This window comes from Drosophila rhopaloa, unplaced genomic scaffold (genome assembly GCF_018152115.1).
Source record: "Drosophila rhopaloa isolate 14029-0021.01 unplaced genomic scaffold, ASM1815211v1 contig_3, whole genome shotgun sequence".
NCBI lineage: Eukaryota > Metazoa > Arthropoda > Insecta > Diptera > Drosophilidae > Drosophila > Drosophila rhopaloa.
Window position 1 is genome coordinate 22,035,383 of NW_025335123.1, and position 20,310 is coordinate 22,055,692.

The 20,310-nt window shown below is 39.1% G+C and overlaps 2 protein-coding genes across 4 annotated transcripts; both read right to left on the minus strand.

The window, feature by feature from the left end:
- Positions 1-117: 117 nt before the first annotated feature.
- On the minus strand, positions 118-5,305 carry LOC108045374 (L-asparaginase). 2 transcript variants are annotated; one of them, XM_017124686.2, is made up of 4 exons: positions 4,722-5,305; positions 2,093-2,328; positions 1,285-2,034; positions 118-1,216 (listed from the first exon to the last, which is right to left on the minus strand). In XM_017124686.2, exons 1-4 carry the CDS (start codon positions 4,924-4,926, stop codon positions 509-511), a joined length of 1,899 nt encoding a protein of 632 aa, XP_016980175.1. In that variant the 5' UTR covers positions 4,927-5,305; the 3' UTR covers positions 118-508. The 2 variants fall into 2 exon arrangements, with proteins under 2 accessions (XP_016980175.1, XP_016980176.1); XM_017124687.2 differs by lacking the exon at positions 4,722-5,305 and adding an exon at positions 3,276-3,543.
- A 680-nt stretch (positions 5,306-5,985) lies between these two features.
- On the minus strand, positions 5,986-8,861 carry LOC108045375 (venom carboxylesterase-6). 2 transcript variants are annotated; one of them, XM_017124689.1, is made up of 5 exons: positions 8,719-8,861; positions 7,701-8,647; positions 6,837-7,184; positions 6,354-6,646; positions 5,986-6,297 (listed from the first exon to the last, which is right to left on the minus strand). In XM_017124689.1, exons 2-5 carry the CDS (start codon positions 8,604-8,606, stop codon positions 6,090-6,092), a joined length of 1,755 nt encoding a protein of 584 aa, XP_016980178.1. In that variant the 5' UTR covers positions 8,607-8,647; positions 8,719-8,861; the 3' UTR covers positions 5,986-6,089. The 2 variants fall into 2 exon arrangements, with proteins under 2 accessions (XP_016980178.1, XP_016980177.1); XM_017124688.1 differs by having other exon boundaries at positions 7,701-8,861.
- Positions 8,862-20,310: the final 11,449 nt, after the last annotated feature.

Genomic DNA, 20,310 nt, shown 5'->3' on the forward strand with positions numbered 1-20,310 from the left:
ATTTGAATAATCAGATTTATAACCTTGATTTTAAAATCAATAACTCCCATTTAAATTAAAATCTTAAATTAAAACAAATTTTTAAAATACAAATATATTATATTTTCACATAACACTTTTTTATGTACAATTTTTAACTTTTGTCTAAGTTAGTTTTTAACAATGTTGCGTTTTCAAGTACATACACAGTGATTATATATAAATAATATACTTGAATTAAATGGATTCACAAATTAGTGCACCTAAATGCATTGGAAAGGAAATAATTGTTAATTACATGTTAAACATAGAATACAATAAGATAGCCATACAAAAAGACAGTTTGGAACCACCAGACTAGATGCGACACTTATATACATAAAATATCGAAGCACGGGTTGTCACAGAAGCGGCTTAAGATTTTAGCTTTAAAATTTTGAAAAAAAATCGTTTTCGTTTAAATGAAACCACTTATGTTTAAGGAACGAGTCATCGTTATTGGAAGAGATATCTTTGGTTAGATCCTGAGTTATTCGGCATTTTTAAGAGCCTCTATGACTGAGGCATGTTCGCCGCGCTCGGCATAATCCAAGGCGGTCAGGCCGAGCATGTCCTTCTCGTGGGGATTCTCGAAAAATGGTAGAACATATTCCACTACCTCAAGAAAACCATGGAGTGCGGCCACGTGCAAGGCCGTCCTGCCCGAAGGATCCGACTGGGCAAGATCGGCGTTGGCATATTGATAGGATTTCAAACGCGTCATCGATCCTCGAGCGGCTGCCGCACACAGTTCTTCGCCCACAGCTCGCGAAGAACCCGTCAAATGGGCCCCGCAATTGATGAGCAACTGAATGATCTCGTGGCCATCGGTTGATACGGCCTCGAGCAGCGGAGTGCGATCATAGCGATCCCGGACATGCACGGACACCCCGTTCTGTAGAAGATACTTGACGATCTCCACGTTCCCCAGCTGAACGGCTAAGTGCAAGGCCGTTCGCTGATCATGATTCGTTCCCGACAGATCAGCTCCATAGGTCTTCAAATTGTTGATCTTCTTTAAGTCGTTCTCAGCGATGGCGGCATTGATCATCGCCGGAAATAGGGTCTCACCCAGCTGATCTAGTTCCTGGGGCGAGGATAGGTGCATGGATCGAGCCACCGCATCCACCAGGTCGTAGTCCTCCATCTTGGGTGCCTTCAACGAGGTGAGTTCGCCCCTCAGGTTTGACTGCATCATCTGAAACATTTCACAATTTGTGGTTAAATGAGGCAGAGAGCGACATCCTCGTAAGATACAAAGTTTACCTGCTTTTTGACCTCCAGTGGCCACTCCTCCTTGCCGATGACGTAGGCAAGTTTCGATAGCGCCGCCTCGGGAGTCATATCGAATCCGGGAATCACACCCACGTCGCACAGGACTTTGCCCGTATCGTAGATCTCGGCGACGCTTCCATTGGGACACTGCGTGCAATTAATGATGATCACGCCTCTTTCGTTGGCCGCCCGCAGTTCATCGATCAGATCCGTACGATTCGATGGTATATTTCCGGACCCAAAGGATTGCAGGACCACTCCTCGTATGGGTGGAGCCAAAAACGCTTGGAAAGTCGAATGCGAAATGCTCGGAAAGATGCGCAGCAATCCGACATTCGCATCCAGATTCAATTGCACACAGAACCTTTCAATGCTGCACGGCCGGAAGATCAGGCGATAGTCCACATTCACATCTATGCCGATCCTCGCCAGCGGTGGAACATTTGGCGAGTCGAAGGCATCCAAGGCATTCGAACTGACCTTCACCGTCCGATTTCCGCGCATCAATTTGTGCGCAAACAGGATGGTCACCTCCGGAATGATATAATTACTGGCTATGATAAGAGCCGAAGTAAAATTGTCCTTGCCATCGGTACGCGTCTCGAAAATCGGAATTTGGGAGCCCGTAATAATGACCGTCTTGCCCAGATTCTCCAGCATGAAGGACAAAGCGGAGGCCGTATAGGAAAGTGTGTCGGTGCCATGAAGAACCACAAAGCCATCAAAGAACTCGTAGGATTGCTGAAAATGTTGCAATTAATTTCATTCAATTCTTGTAGACATATTTTCCAATCCCTACCTGAATATCGCTGGCGATTCGGGCCCATTCGTTCATCGACATATTGCTGCTGTCCAGAAGAGGCGTGTACTCCACGATCTGGTAGATGATCCTGCGTTCCAAGCCCTGTACGAAGGGCAGAACCAGCGGGGCCATCGATGCAGATGCTCCAAAGCGACGCGACGCATACTGCTCGTCGTGGAGGTTCGGATATTTCCGAATGCTGCGCACCAGAGCATTGGGAATGGGAGCCAGCACTGCAATGGTAAAAATATTGTTATTTTTACTACTTAAATCAAAAAAATACTCATTCACTTTCAAGGGTGGTTTTCTATAGATTTTAAGATTTTAGTTAAAATAGTACTATTACGAAATTAAAAATATGTTACATATATTCATAGGAATAACTGACTTTCATTTGTCATTTTTTAAGCACTTGTTATTCACATTTTTGCGTGTCCTTCTGCAATTTCAATGTGCTTTTCATTCTGGTCTTAATTTTGTTCACAATTTTCATAAAAATGTATTAAGGCTTTTGTTTTGAGATTTCTTAAAGTTTACATTTTGAAAAAAACATGCCGTTTTATTGTCTATTAATAGTATTACAACTAACTTAATCCCTATAATAAGTCTATTAATCAGCCAGTGCTTTTTAATTCCGTGAATCAGAACACGGAATAATTAACCAATAAATACTATAAGGTACATAGCTATTGTACGTGTCAACAAGAGGAAATCGACTAATATTCATTGATTGCTTTCCAAGAAAGCTTATTTGTAAATACGACTTGTAAGTACTTGTGATTGAAAAAAACTGGTGAATTCCCCGATATTAAATTAGAGGCGCTATAAAGTGCAATAAAGTTTAAAGTCAACAGGAAGTGCCCTCTTTTTAAGGGTTTTATATAGTACAATAGCGTGTAAATTCAACAGGACGCAATCTATTGTATGGCTTGTTTTCCAAGAAAGATTATTTGTTATAAGACGTATAATAAATAAATTGGTGAATTCACCAATACTTATAATTGTAAGGGCTTTTAAAATAAATATAGTTTGCATACTTTTCTAAGATAATGAAATTACATTTAAATGCCAACCAAAATTTGTATGATTCTGATTTTTAAAATACGAATTTTAAATATTTAAATATTAATATGTTTATCTGATAGATCCCGATAAATAAGTTTTTTTTTGGGGCGCTTACCATTCCGTTCGGTTCCGCCCGCGCAGATGACCTTCACACGGGCCTCCTTCACATCCTGGGCCATCAGCATTACTCGTTTAATAATATTATTAAAACTAACTATTAATCAGCCAGTGCTTATTAATTATAGTCTTCTTAGGCCCGTGAATCAGAACACGGAATAATTAACCAATAAATACTATAAGGTAGCTATTGTACGTGTCAACAAGAGGAAATCGTAGACTAATATTTATTGATTGCTCTTCAAGAAATCTATTTGTAAATACGACGTGTAAGTGCAGGTGATGGAAACTAAACTGAGGAATTCCCCAACAACTGGCGAATTAAAGGCGCTACATATATAGTGCAATAGAGTTTAAAGTCAACAAGAAGCAATCTATTGTTTATCGTAGATAGCTTGCTTTACAAGAAATCTTATTTGTAAATACGACAGGTAAAAAAAAAAATTGGTGAATTCCCCAATATCTGGTGCATTAAGTGCAATAAAGTTTTATGTCTGCAAAAAGTGCCCTTTTTAAAGGGCTTTATACAGTTCAAGTGAATTTCCAAACACTTGGTGAGGCTCTTCCTAAAGTCAACAGGAAGTGCCCTCTTTTTAAGGGCTTTATAAAGTACAATAGAGTGTAAATTCAACAGGACGCAATCTATTGTATGGCTTGTTTTCCAAGAAAGATTGTTTGTTATAAGACGTGTAATAAATAAATTGGTGAATTCAATAACTGGTGCATCAACGGTTTTATAAAGTGCAATAAAGTTTAAAGTCTGAAAAAAGTGCCCTTTCTTTTAGTGCAATAACGTCTGAAGACGTAAGCAATTAGCAATCAGAAGAGCAATTACGCCTTTCAGACTTTATTGCACTTTATAACGCTTGCAGTAGTTAGGTGCACAAAACTTGATGAGGAACAATTAGCTATCCATACTTTTTAACTTATCTGTTTAAAATGTGAAATGTCATGCTGTATTCAATCAAAAGAATAGCCAAATGTTTTATCATTTATCTTATCTGGGTTTTTTTTGGAACTCTCCTCGGAAGAAGAACAAAAATGATAGTGATACTTCCTTTAAAGTAAATCCTAATTTTTGGAATTATTGAAATATCTTTCAGAAATAAATAATTTAATGTTTTTTTTTCTAAATTTTTTTGTATCATTACCATCATTTAAAGTAAATCTTCACTAGATATAACAAATGAATTCGCCTGCTTAAGGTTCTAATTGTAATGCTAAATTTTTTTGTTTAGTTTTGAAATGGCAATACTTCTAATTGTTAGGGCTTTTAAAATAAATATAGTTTGCCTACTTTTCTAAGATAATAAAATAACATTTAAATGTCAACCAAAGTTTGTACATATAATTGTGATTTTTAAAATACGAATTTTTAATATTTAAATATTAATAAATTTAACTGACAGATCCCGTTAAATATGTTTTATTTTGGGGTGCTTACCATTCCGTTCGTTGCGCACCATCCCGATGGTTCCGCCCGTGTAGATGACCTTCACCCGGGCCTCCTTCACATCCTGGGCCATCAGCTTCCCGTCACTCTTGTTCCGCCGGATCGTGGGACTCGGGAGGGTGGGTGGCGCCGGGGGCATGCTCCCGTCCAGGGAGGTTTCATTCAGCTTGGGGAGATCCATTCCGTTCGCGGTCATGTCTGACTTTATAATAACAAACTTAAAAAGCAGAGCACCGCCTTATCACTAGTTTGCTTCGTTTTGTGGGCGGGGCGTTAACAGATAATCCATTAACAGCCCGAGGTGCCGGTAGAATTTGTTAACGGTTTATTCCGGATATCCAGAGCCCGTGATATCTATCGTATAATTCGCGGGGGGCCCCGAAGAGCACGTGCTTGCAGAGTTCTTGTTCCTTTCGAATAGGAAATTGAAACGTAAGATTCTAAATCACAGACGCGCAATCACTTATTCATAAAGATAAGAAAAGCAACTGCAGACTTTTGACCACTAATCTAATGAAATTCAAATGACATTCCGCTGATAGCAATATTTTGACCATAAATAAACATCATCAGCTGTTTGACTATCGATATACATATATGTACGTGTTTGTTCGCGTTTCTTCTCAAATTTCACCGTTTTTGTCAATGAAATTGGGAAGAACCTCTAATGTTATTTCACTTGTTTGTTTAACGAAAAATATAAACATTTTTTTGCCCATTTTCAATTTTCTATTTTTGGACTCATTACCCGTTTTTTCCATTGATTTGTTTACAAATTTGTAATGTTTTTCTATTGATGCGGTAACACTGTCTCTGGTGCTGCCAGATCAATAAATATTTAAAACTAGCTTTAAATAGAAGATACAATCTGCGAAATAAATAATTAACTGGTATTTAAGTACACTAAGAGCTGTTAAATGCATTCTCAAGACCTGATTTAAGAAGTCGAGGGAATGTTCCTGAATGAAAACGTCTAGTAAAATTTATCTCGAATATTTTTCTTTTTTAATTAAGAGCTCAATAAGCAAAATAAACCTTATACATATTTTAAACAAATTTTAAAGTCTAACTTAAATGTATGTCTTATGAAAAAATGGTTTATTTGATTTTTTTCTTATTGGCTATTTTAGGTGGTGTAAAATAGCTAAAAACTATGTCTAAATTTCTGAAATTCAGCAGTCTAGCAACTCTGAAAAAGCTTTCCCAAGTCCGGCAGCTCCCAGGCCCCGTTATGTTAGCGGTAAAAATGCGAAAATCCAACAAAGAAGGAAACTTTTGGTTAGTTTTTTCTCTTGGAGTAAAAAGAGTGTCTTGTAATTAAATAATATAAAGAATTCACATGGATAATGCCTCGGTGTGCTAAAGTTCATTGTGGGCGTGACTGGCGGGCACATGAGGCTGTAATTCCCTCCAAAAATCGGCACGCTGCTGCATTAATTCATTTTCTAAGCGAAAAATGTTTGAGGAATCCTCGATTTTGGTGCCCAAACGGGCGTATTCCACAGGATAACTGGATGCAGGATTCCAAGTGGGCAAGTGAAAGCTGGCATTCGTCGGATTTGGATTGCTGTAAGAGATTAAAACCATTACTTTCCGTTTGTATAATTTTGAAGGTACACCTACCCGGTTTTCGCAAAGCTAACCCACAAATGGAGCATCAATTCGCGGAGTTGCAGATCTTTTTGCGTCGGCACTGCACTCACAAATAGCTCCCGCCCAATGGGGAATAAATACTGGAGCTCCTCGGCATGACATGCCCCGTAAAACTCATTCCGGCCGCCCTTGAAAATCTCCGTAAAACTGGCGGCACCCTTGTGATCGAAAAGGTAGACGTATGTGGGTGCCACGCCCCCTTGGGACATCCTGAGGCGCAAGTACTCATCGATTCCGGCCACAAACCATCCATCCGAAATCAGCTAGAAAGGGTAAGAATTAGAGGAAAACATAAAAACTAAATAAATAGGTAAGGATAACAAATTATAAACAAATAAAACTATCAAAAATATTTAAATCCCAGATTAACTTTTAAACTTATTAATTTTCTTTCAGATAAACGGACTATTTTACTGTTCATAATGCTTTTAGATTTGGAATCCCCCCACTTACATCGGTCAAATTTTGGTGGTTGGCCTTATCGTAGTCATGGCCCGCCTTAAAGTAGAAGCTCTCGATGCGCTGCGTTATCCTTTGCTGAACAGAATCCTCGTGGTGATCGTAGTTCAGGACGACCGGCAGAACCTGGCTAAACTGGGACTTGAATTCGGCCATCAGTTGGGGAAGATTGAGCAGGGCGGCGGTCTTCAAAAGTCCCTCTTCGGCGGTGGCGCCCACAAGGAGAGGCAATTCCAATCCATGAGGTTTCAGCGCCTTGCGCGGTGGAACTGTAAGGAAGGCGTTCTCGTGCTCCGGTTCGATCACCGGCGGAAAAGGTATCATCGGATCAAAGTCCCAGACCTTAAAAAAACAGAAGCCAGAGGTTAGATATGGTTTTCCCTTCACCTAATTTGTTTAACAATTGCATTGTACTTCTTATTGGTCAACTTTTGGCACACAATTTACCAAGGTGAAGCATAGCGAAGGCACACATTTGTTTTTTTTTGGTTAACTATAACAAAAGTATTTTTAATTGTGGTGGTTTTTTATAAGGCTTGCTCTCATTTAAGTTTTTAAAGTGGAAAATAGTTTGTAAAGTGACATCTTGTTTTTATAGCTTGCAAATTCGAAGCAAATCAGTAAAGTAACAAGAAAGTCTATGCGACCTCCTATTAAAAAATCTCTATAAGTTTTTATAATTTATAACCTAGTTGTAAAAATTTTAAAGGCACACAATCTAATTTAGATTATCTGAAATAAATAGTTTACTTTTAAGGTATTGCTTCTTAATTTTGTATGATCCTTCTCTGATCTTTATAATCTTAATTTTTAAAGTCTAACAATAGATTGGAAATAATAAGGATAAAAAAAACTTACAAACATGTCGTATAAGGAGGCCACGATGTCGTCGGCTGGCTTATTCCGCAGGCACTCAAGTTTTTCGGGCCACTCTCCTGCGGAGTCGCAACCTACAAGCTTAGCCAATTTAGTGGCCCTTCTGGCAGCCACTCCTTTATGAGCGGGCTGAGCCCAAGGATTGAAATAGGTTCCGGATTGGGCGATACCACGATGCAGTAAACCGCGCGATTTCTCTGACAGCATGTGATAGGTGACACTGGCGCCTCCAGCGCTCTCGCCAAAGACCGTCACACTATTTGGATCTCCGTCAAAGGATCCAATATTCGCACGTACCCAGCGCAATACCTCCAGTTGATCCTTCAATCCATTGTTACCGGGACAATCGACCGTCTCCGTGCTGAGGAAACCCAGCGGACCCAATCGAAAGTTGGCCGAAACCAAGACGACGTCGTGATCCAGCAGAAAATCCGGACCGTAGAAGCTGCTGATTCCGGAGCCACATTGCCAGCCGCCGCCATGGAACCACACCATGACGGGCAAGGAACCATTAACCTTCGGCGTCTCCGGGGTGTAAACATTCAGATACAGACAGTCCTCGGATCCCTCTATGATCATGTCGCGGCGGAAGGGATCGCGCTGCAGGCAGATGGGTGCATCCTTGACGGCCAAGCGTTCGCCCTCCCAGGCGGCCATCGGCACCGGTGGACGGAAACGAAGACCCCCGACTGGTGGCTCCGCATACGGAACCCCCATAAATGCCCGCATGTGCCGACCACTGTGGGTGGTCAAGTGGCGTCCAATCAACCAACCGCCGTGGGATAAACGCACGTGCAAACACTGCGAGTTCCGCCCATGGCACCACTGGACGTAAATGCAGAGCAACAGAATCACCCAAATCAACCGGAGGCCAGCGTTTCTGGTCATCGTATGCGCGCTTGAGGTCCGACTTCAGACTGATTTCGCGGCTGCACGGAACGTGTAGTTTTAAGATTACAACATCATCAGTCTCTGCTGGAGAGTCTACGAACTTGTTTACCGAATTTTTTTAGCCGCCCGTCTCTTAGCTCATTAATTCTGCTTATTTTTCATACCCTCAACGGAGTATTTTAAATATGGTAAGCTGTTCAAAAGCTCTATGAACGATCTTACCTGTTGTCGGGCTTAATATCTATTTTTTGTAAGTAAAGCTAGGCATTTTTTAAAAGTCAATTTTATATTCTGACAAATTTTGCTTAAAGATTTATTCTGTAGAACTTGAAACCAAATTATTCTCTTGCAAATTTAATGTTTAACGAATATTCTTTTTTATTTAAGGAAGTGTATGTAATTGCCAATGTGCACACATCGATAAATGTTGTCCACTTAGCGTCGTAATCAGCAGCAAAATCACCATCAGCACAACATCAAGCATCGACATCAATTTCAGATGTTTAAGTTTCGTTTTGGAACACTGCGCAAATTTGGTCAAATCAAGCCGAAAACCGTGGTTTGAAATGTGTTAACGGAATTTTTTTTATTAATTTTGATTTTATTTCTAGATGGATTTAAATGCGACATCCTTTGAAATATGATAGAATGCAGACAACTAATCTTCACGGATATCACATATTATGGAAAGGGTAAGTGACTATTTTTTTATATACGCTTTGTAAATTCCGAATTCATGATTTAGATTTTATAGAAAAATTTACCTTTTGGTTCAAAACATTTATGTCAAATATTTTTTTGCTGGTGTGATTATATTGAAAGAATTTTTATTATTGTTGGGGTAATTTATTGTTCAATATTTTTTTAATTCTCCGAACACACTGTTTGCGTTTTAATGGTTTAATTTGGCCAACGTTGGTCTGTCAATGACAAGGCATATTAAGTCGAGAATTCGAGACCGATACTACAACTATAATATATTACCTGCCATTTTTGAGCAGATGCAGACAGCATTCCCCCCGTTTGAAATGGTGTTATAACGATCGTATCATTGGCCTTGGATCGCTTGTATCGGCATAGAAAATCAACAAAATATGTAAACACTAAGAAAAAGCTAGGATAATTTGGACAAAATCAAAAATAATTAGAAAAGTTCTCACTATAAAATTTTGAGTTGATTTTTTGTTTTAATATTATCAATATATAATCCTTAAAAGTAGTTTTTTAATGATATTTCTGTGCTGAAAAAACCCAAAGAAAGGGAGCATCATCGATTAAGTAATATGCTAATTTAAAATTTTACGAATTCATCTGAGCATAATCATGAGCATGAGAAATATTTTCAGAGGGTCGAGCCCACAAAACAAAATAAAAACCAAAACAAAACCGAAAACTTGAAAGTTGTTAAAACAGAATAAAAATGCGAGATGAAATGCGATGTGAGATGAAGAAGCACTCTTAAAAAATGCCTTTGCATGCCGTAAAAATGCCGTCGAGCTAATAGGTCCCTTTGAAGTTAGCAAAAGAGAGCTGCCGATGAGCCAAGCCAAACAAAAAGTACAGAATTGGGGAATTTCTAATAGAGCTGGATGGCTCACAACTTTCCATGCGGGGAGAAGGCCCTTTTTTTAATTCATAACCTGACTTGAAGCTACCTTTTTTGGAACTATATGCGACACAGACAGGATATGCACCACCCCGAAACCACCTTTTTTTCCATCCTGATAAATGTCCAGGCCAAACACACAGATTTATTTAGCTGCAAACAATTTTAATCCACTTGAGTGCCAATTTATCAGCCGGCGAACAAACAAACAACTTCTGATGTCCAAACCAAATTGATATGTAACTATATATCTATATATCTGGTTGAATATGGGAGAAGGGCCATGGTGACTCAAGGACTTAATTCATTTCCCTCATCACAAAGAAATATAAATATAAAAAGCTAGTGCTCTTTGACCAATTATAAAACTGGTAGCTGACCGGTTCGTCTGGCTAGGGTTTCCTTAAAAAAATACCTTCAACCGGTTTATAATAAGCTCCATTCTGAGCTTATATGAATATATAAAAACATTAATATTTGCGGTTAATTAGGAAATGTGTTTGTTGTAGAAGATAGTGTAGATAAGTGTACTTATACACAATATTTTATCAGAAAATTACTTCTTATTAATAGCTGTTTTTTTTTTTACCTTCTTAATTTTCTTTGACTCAGTTTACTGAGCTTAATTCATTCTCGCCTAAACCATCTATTCACTTGACCTAGAACCGGTTTTCACAATTTTACCCCAAAAACGTCCATGATTTCAAGGCATTTTCGTTTATATTAAAACATATTTTGAAATTAAATTTGTTGAATTTGAAGTAAACAAAACGGGGAAAACTCCTGGGGTTGACAAGAAACCCTTTTTGCAGCGAAGGTGTAAAGGGGATTTTGCTGCCCAACAGCGAAATGGAAAATGATTTATTGAAGGTGAAATATTTATTGTTGTTTTCTTTTTTTTTCGCTCCAATTTTTTTGTGTACGATTGTTTTGCTGTTGTGTTTCGGTTTTGTTTCCACAGTAAACAATGGCTATGCGGCATCTTTTGAATTCTTTCCACCGCCTTCGATATAAAAAAAGTGAAATAATTATTAACAAAAACAAGCGGCAAACATGGAACAACAGATGCGAACCCTCATCCCTTCCTTAAATATTTATTTATTCTGCGTTTTGGGTCAATTCCTCTGGTTTCATTTAATTAAAAAGAAAAGCCAACTCGCGAGGCATAATATCATAAAAAAGGAGGAAAAAGGGAATATAAATATCCAGTCACATGCATGGATATCTGGGTGTCCTTTTTGCCTGCCGCCCGGCTCGGCTTGTCCTTGTATTTACTTAGGATCAGGTGGTGAGCCCCCATAGCATCACCGATTTTTACCAACAATGCCAAGAAGCCGCCGCGGCAGGCGAAGCCAAAATTTCAATTTCGCGGTTGCTGCATATTTTCCCAGCCTTTATTTTCTCCACTTTGCTTTTGACTTTTCCAACAAGGGACAAGCCACTTTCGGCAATGGAATTTAAACGAATTTTTAAACAGGCCAAGTTCCCACTCTCCCCCGATTTTCCCTGCCCATCATTTTAACTTTAAAGCCTCCGAACAAAAAAAGAAAGCCGAACAGAGAGCTTAAGCGATAATTGGCCACTAGGAAATGTCGATGATGTTGAATCGGGAAATGCAAATTGCCAATGTCCGGAACGGGCTTAGCCGCCTAAGTCCAATAACCAAAAAAAAAAAACTTTGACTGTGGGCTTAGGTCCTGGCGACCTGACATTGATCAGTTTAAGCGTTCCAAGTCGGAGGCAACAAATTGATATGCAGCAGATGTTGCCAGGTTTACATCCATAATAGTAATAATAATCAGAGGTCAGGCAAAGTTTGTGGTGGGTTAAGAAGACTTTTGGATACGCTTACCACCGGAAACGAGTAATTCCATGGGAATAATTGGGAATATTTCAATAGTGCCAAATGTTTACAAAACAGTTTTGAAATCACTGACAAATGGGTTGAATTCAACCAGGATAGTTTTTAGGGTTTCAAATACAAACAGAAAGGTGTTGAAAATATTTAATGATACAATATTTATGGCAAAAATGTAGCAAATCTCTCTAGGGTTCGGAATATTATCCAATAGATATCTTACATTGAGGTGTACAATATAATTTCTGAATTCATTTGACCCTTTCGATGGGAAGTGTATATTAAGGAAAATATCAAAATAAAGAGCAGCTCTGGATTCGGAGTCAGATTCAGATGTGGATGTGGATGTCGAAGCCTGTCAGAGGGATTAGCTCGCCTGATTGGACACGATGTGATTAACTTGTCGTCAACGCGGTGACTCTGAATCTGAATCCGACTTTGGATTTCCCGCTGACTGTGACGTCGACACGTTCCACGCAGCTTCACTAGCGAACCCACCCATTTCGGTGGGTCGCACCACTCACCACCCAGCACCCAGCACCCACCACCCACTAAGCCACCACCCAAGCCTCCTCCTGTCCCTGCTAAACAAAAGTGCAAACATTGACAGACGGCTAACGAGAGGGATGGGTGGGTGTCGTCGCAAAAAGAGTGGGTGTTGCGGAATTGCCAGGCCAAAATTAACCCATTACGCACTCCATTAACGCAGTTTGCCTATGCATGTGGGCCCCGGCTAATTAGTTGTGGCAGCTGATGCTCCACACTCCCGATATCCTGATACTCCGGCACATGTGTAGTTAATACAATTACCAACGTCAGACAGGCGAAATGCCAGTCGCAAATCTAGTTATTCAGCTTGGTTTAGAACAAATCGAATGCATCTCGCAATGGCAGAAGAGTCTATTTAATTCTATATAGTAAAATGAATATGTGGAACAACAAAGCCGTTTGTTTTTAACTTAAAAAACGCACCACTTAAATAAAACAACAGTTTTTATATTTTTCATATTTATTATGAATGAGATACAACTTATGCTTGTTATCGTAAAGGTAATATAATGTTAAGTTATTAGCAATTTCTTTATTTTATGCTTGTACATTTTTGATACTTTTCAATATTAGGTATATTTCGGTATGAATCCTTATTAATTTAAATGAGCAATTCTCTGGGACAAACAATAAAAGCCAACATGTATTGTTGCTTTTGTGGGCGATGGTTGTTCTTTTTTTAATGTGCCTGCTATTTCTTTGCCAGGGGGCCCAACCTTTTTATATATTTTTTTCATTTGTTTCGCTGTGCTCTTTTCAGATTCTTTCATTTCGAGTCAAGTGCATTCTCAAGTCGTTCTCTCGATTGCCGGCTGCGGATTACGCGCCAGTGCATCCGAATGCCTGGCATTTTGCATTGCCAACAATCACAACAATTGGCCAACAACCATATTGTTGGCCATGTGGCATGGGGAATGGGGATTGCGGATTGCGGTCTGGGATGATCCGCCCTGTTGGCTGCCCAACAAGCCGCTAACAATCAAGTGCACAATTGCCATAAGGCCGAAGAAGTGGGGGCTCTACGCAGTCCAGGAGACTGGGAATCCCATTAAATTGTGGTTTATGAGCGGCAATTTGGTTTGATTTACCATCAAATATGCCTTGGCATGTTACGGGGGCAAAATATTTGATTATGCTTTAATTGATTGATGTTAATGAGAATGAGAGGAACTATTAATGGGCGTAATATAGTCATTTATAAATACATTTTTAATACACCTTTAAATTACTAATCATACATTATTGGGCGTTATTTCCCATAAACTAAAGTTAAATGAGAATTAAAGTACTAGGCAAGTGGTTCTAGTTTTCCAGCAAAATATAAATAATTAATCCTTTAGTGTGAGTTTTTGTTTTTATCTAATCAGCTTGAAATATTTCCACAGTTTGATTGGCCATTTGGTAGGGCTAATGCTTAGCTGGTTTACTTTAAAAGTTGTTGAATTTCAATCTGGACTTGTATTTTATGGATGGGACAGCACACGTCCGCTTCTTTATCCAATTATGAATTTTTGTCATTACGCGATGCCATGGCCATGGCCATGGCAATGGCAATTGCTGCTTCCGTCGGTTGGCACTGCCCTCGGACCATCCCATTACCATTTCCAATCCCCATTTCCATTCCCATTCCCATTCCCCAGGCTTCTTTCCTCCCTCTGCGGCGACAAAAAACGAACGCAAAAATCTCATTATGATTTCATTTCGTTCAAATGAAGCTCTCGTGCTGGGACTCCGCTCTGGCATCCGCATCCGTGTCTTCGTCCTCGTTCTCGTTCTCGTCCTTGTCCAGCTGCCAGCGGGTGGCAGTTGCTAGTCCACTTCCACCTCCACTTTTACACCCACCTCCCGGTCTCATGTGTTCCTTAGCTGTCCGGCAATTGCCGCTATGGGGCATTGCATCCAAAACCAAAGGAAACAAAACACAAAAAAAAATTTGAAAAATGCTAAAACAATAAATGGAATACTCTGCTATTTCGTTATTTAAATTTCTGGCCCATAAAATGAATAACAAACATTGGTGGCTAGCCAAGGATTCAAATTGCTTTCTTAATATTTGTTTTTGTATTAAATCTTTTGATCAGTAGAGAGGGGGTCCGATTTGCCCCACATTCCTGTTTGAGAAGGATCAAAATCGAAATTTTTATTATTTATATTAAATAAATAGGTAATTAACTAAAAGAATTAAATATATGTTAATCAAAAATTTGTTCTTAATGCGTTTGATTGCTCACAAAATGTGTAATGTTCAACTTAAAAACATAAATTACTTCAGAATGGTCAATATTGGTAATGAATTCTGGTGGTCAACAGCGTAATACCCTTTGTAAGGATATGACACAACTTGACTCGGTGCTGTTCCTGTTTCAGTTTCTGTTCCTGATATTCCTGCCGCGGCTGCCGTGGACAACGGATAAGGCGATAAATTTATTTTAAAATAAAATTTACTTCCCCACTGTTGACTGCGTTTTCTCCTCCTTATTTTGCTGTTTAATTTTGTTTGCTTCTCAGGCGAGATCCTGTTTAAATATGTATTTTTTTTTCACCCGCTGTCCTTGTTGTCCCCATCGTTGTTATTGTTGTACCTTCTGCTTACCTTAACGGCAAAAAAATATTGTTGTGTCCTGCCGTATTTAAATTAAAATGTTATTTATGTCAGCTGTTTGATTTCTTAACTTGGCCGCCTCTGCAACCACCGAACAAGCGAAAAACCCACCCACCCACATTCCCTTTTTTTTTTCTCCCAGGGACACAGGGCATTATTTTTCTCGTTTCATCGTTTTCTTTTCTTTTTTTCGGGCCGGTTTTCTTTTGTTGTATTAGAAAGTCGCAGGAAAAGTAAGCGGCTTAGTTAGTGTTAAACGGCTGGTAGAAATGCGTAAGGGGATGGGGTATAAAATGAAGGAGGGGGGATGTCTATTGTTGCAAGGCCAAATGATATTTCCACAATTACAATATGTATTTTGAATTTGAAATATATGTAGAATCGTTGATGTTGTTGTTAAACTACAAAATGTTTAAATGGTAAAAATGGTGTTAAAGAGCAGCTAAAACCAAATTTCAAAATGAGGTTTAAGATCTCAAGAAATGAAAGTAAAGTTATGCCATTAAACTAATTTGGTAAACACTTATTTTAATTTTGTTTGAGGATTTCAACTCATTAAGATCTATTTCCACTATGGAAATTTCACATTAAAGTGTTGAATTTGTAGCACATTATGAATATTTGTAATACCGATTTCTGGGGAAATCGGTAACGGGGAGTATCGATATCCGTAGAGCATGAGTACCTTAGTCTCAAGCTGCAACAAATGACTCTGCACACACACTCATATGTTGTCCTACGAGAGGATGTGTGTGTGTGTGTGTACGTTTGTTTTTGGGGGCGGCAAGTGTGCGGCTCATTTGTCAGTTCGTTCGCTTGGATAATTGTCCTGCGATAAACAAAATTAGCAGCAATTTACGCGAAAATAGCTGAATGCCTATTTGACGGGGCAAAAAGGACGAAGACGAAGAGGACGAGGATGAGGATGAGGAGGAAGGAGTGGAAATGGAATGGAAATGGCCAGAGAACGGCGACAAATGCCATGAGCAGCGTCATCAGCACACAAAAACACATTTTACCGCCGTCTGTGTCTGTCTCTGGGTTTTTCGGGGTAAACCCAAACGAAATTTATAGTGCCAGGATATATAAGTATTCATGTGTCTCTCACGCATTCCCAAAAAGGGGGGTGATGTGGGGATGGTGGACCCTTCAACATTCGTTATAGTTTTGATGAGTGGCATTAATGAGTCGTCTCTGTGTCTCTGCGTCTCATTCTCGGGGGTTGGCATTAATGACACCCACACATGGCATCCAATTTGACAGTCAACACGACGACAAATTAGTGAAATCACAACTGCCACTAGAGCACCCCGTCCAAACCATTCCATTCCATTCCCCTCACTAACCAAGTTAATTCCGAACGCCCAGCCGGCAATAATGTCACGCAGCAGCTAAAAAAAAAACAACTTAAAAAGCTCTAGCCCAGTTATTTAATATATTATATTATTATACTTTAAAGTTAGTCTTTTTATAAAAAAGTACAAAATTAAAGTTTCTTTATTTGACGAGCTTTAAAGGCGGCTGTCCATTTTGAATGATTTATTTTAACGATTTTATGTAATAATCTAAACACCTTTAAAATTCTCTATTAGTTACGTTCTAAAGAACTCCAAAATTCCAAAAAACGCCCTATATTTCTTATGTTTATAAAGTGTCCGTGGAAATCTTGTTATGCGACAATCTCGGCGTTAAATCTGAGCCAAATTTGTTGACTGCCTCGGGCGTAAAGCACCCACTTCACTCCACTTGGCCATTTAACCCACTGTAGTTGAACCACCCCCACCGTGTCCTTCGGATTCCGGCTATCTCTGGACTTGGACTCTATTAAAAATGCTTACAAATGCGCTTAGCAGCTGAAATAAATCTCCATATGTAAGATGACAGCTCAGGATGGGAATGGGAATGGGATTGGGATTGGGATCCAGGGGGCATTCTTGCTGCCGATTCCGATTCGGAGCAGATCTGGCTGTCACTTAAAAGCCATAAATAACTCATGCCCGTTACTCATTTCGATTGCTGTCGATAGCTATCGAGAGATTTGGAAGGCCCTTCGAAGTCCTGATTTTACTTGGTCAATGGCAGCTGGCGCCATTCACATGGCCACTAAAAATGGAGTGGGATCAAAGTAGTGGCACCCACGAGATGTGTGTGTTTTTCAGGGGCATTTGTTGTCTTACAAGTATAACTTTTAATGCACCATTAAAGTGTATACTGATCTAAAAATTAAAAAATAACAATCTAAAAAATACTAATCATAAACTTATGTATATGGAAAAGAAATCCAAATACAAAGAACAAGAAACAAGAAAAAATTAGATTATAGAAAATATATGAATATATATTGAACTCGAACATTAAAAACATAGTTTTTTAATTGGATGAAAGTGTTTTTATTTTTAAGCAAGTTTGTTTGGTAAATACATGCTGTGAATCAGATTATAAACTTTCTTACTTTATATATTAGAAGTGTTGCATAAGTTACAAGATTTATTCATCATTGTATATTCTCTATTGAAACTGCAACTTGGAAGTCTCGCCAAAATGATTGGTTAATAAAGACATTTGCCAAGTTCATCGAAGGTAACTCCAGTACATTTCGCAAGTTCAATATTTGACTTTAAACATAGGGGCAGGTGCGCGGGACCATATGCCATAAAGACTTTTTGTGTGGGGAATGCTAGTCTCAAGGACTGCCACAAAGGAAATTCCCTTTGCTTGTGTGTGTTTGAGAATTTTACTTAATTTTATTATAAAACCAAAGCGAGAGTGGGGATTTTCGCTCGAATTTCGCCCCTGCAGCTGATAAGGCAGCAGCGTCTTGTGACTTTGACTTTAATGACTGGATTTATAGGTCCTTGGAGATAATCTCGGGCAGCTCGGTGGCAAGCACACACACACACACACACATATATATAAAGATAGAAAAATTTGGGGGAATGGAGAATAGCTGCTGTTTTGTTTACCAAACTGAAGACATGGGTTGGGGGATTTTTCGGTGCGGGGTGGTTGGACAGAGGAAGACGTCGTCGTTGTTACAGGGTAATTAACATCAAAGCCCGACAAAGCTCATAAAAAGAAGCCAGCAGCTAGAGAGCTGGCGAGATAAACAAGCTCACATGAGAGACTTCTCCGGAGGAGGACAAAAGCGATTTCGGGATGGGGGAATACTATAAGTTGGGTAGTGGAGGTCATCAACTTGTCTGGAGTGACGACGTGAGCGTTTGGCGACTATTTCCCAGCTCCTTTTCCCCGATTTTCCCAACGTGAAATAATGTTGACAGCGCCAAAAAGGATGCCAGACACACACACACACACGTATATGTATTTATAAACATATATACGGTAGAGAGACAGATGTGCGAGTGTGTGTTGGTGTGGGGAAAAGGACAATGATGTGGCACGCACATGTTTGAAGCAATTAAAATCAGATAAGTTATAGAAAATGGCCTGTCGTCGACATTTAGACATGGAGCCGCTCCAAAAAGGAGCAGCATTGGACTGATATATGCATATATGACATGGTACGACAATTAGGATATGTTACCTTTTGAGGGGATATTGTAATGAAGGTGAACTGCTAAATTTGAAAAACCTCTAATACAGTTGTGGTACATTTTTAAGTATAACAATATGGGAAGTAAAATTAGTGAAATTTTTAAGTAAATGCACTACCGAACTTATATGTCTGTATTATATGGTTAAACTCCGAGTTTAAATTCACTAAGAGCAATTTTGTTTTTCCAACATACTATTTGGTAATTGTTTGTTAAAAATATTACTCTTATTGTTTCAATTGTTAGAGTCATAACATAATTTATATAAATTTAAATATATATAAATTATTCTTTTGGAATATTCGATTAAAGAGCAGTGCGTTTTGGTTTATTTTTAAGTCAGTGTCATACCAGCATAATGAGTGCAAAGGAACAGTGATATGTACAGCGGTCCGTTTCCTTTCCGTTCCTTTTCATCCGCATGTCTGCTTCAGTCACACAGGTCCGTCCATCCGTCCGTGTGTCCGTCCGTCTGTTGTCTTCCGTTACGTTACGTTTGTCACGCCGCCTTTTGTCCGCCCACCGCCCCCGCCCCTCGTCCCACCGAAGGCCTCTTCCGCTCGATGTCAACCGCTCCTCTTCGCCTTGCCATAATGAATTTCAACGAGTGCTGCGAACTGCAAAGTGCCAGCGCAAAGTGACAGCCAAACGAGCAATCCACTAAAGCACATACTCACAACTAAGGACAACATAGTAGCACTACACATTATTTATCAATAAAAACATAAATAGAAACCATTCTAACCCTTTGGGGAACAATAAATTAATTCAAGTTTCGCCATGGTCTTAATCCTCTATTTCAATACCTATTATTTTTCAAAAATTTAATTAATTATCATATTTAATTTATTTATTAGTCATTTTTTTGTCGTATCATAACATAAGATATATAACACAGCAAACTGCTATTTTCCTCACCGCCACTGTGTGTTCATTTTTATATATCCACCTTTCCTGTACGTGTGTGCATAGGTGTAAAATATTTTTCGAGTTCAAATGATGGTAAACATGGAGACATGGCATTTGTGCAATCCGCACAAAACCCCTAAAAAAAACCCACACCCGCAGAAACCGAACTCCCAATTGCAGACTCCAACTCGAGCGAACGGCTCCAATTGGAATCGCAGCCCCAGTGGGTGGGGCAGCGGATGATGTATTCATGGCCTTGACGTTAACGGAGTGACAAAGTTCGCACCCTTCACTGCAGATGGAAAGTGCGAAGTGCGAAAACAGCGGAGGAAAATAATGGCAATAGCCGACCTGAAAAACGAATTTTGAATGCTCTTCATTAAGCGTATTTTATTTGAAAGTATCCCCAAAATGCACTTTTAGAGCCCATAGCATGATTTAGTTTCTGATTTTAAAGAAATATAGTTCGTAAAGTTTGTGTTACAATTTTCTTATAATACTACATAATACTACACCCTTGTTGTATTTGATGATGATACATTCTTTTAACATTGTCGAAAAATGTTTCTAATGACTTAAAGAATTCTAGAGTTTTTGGAACATTTATTATGTGATTTTAATAA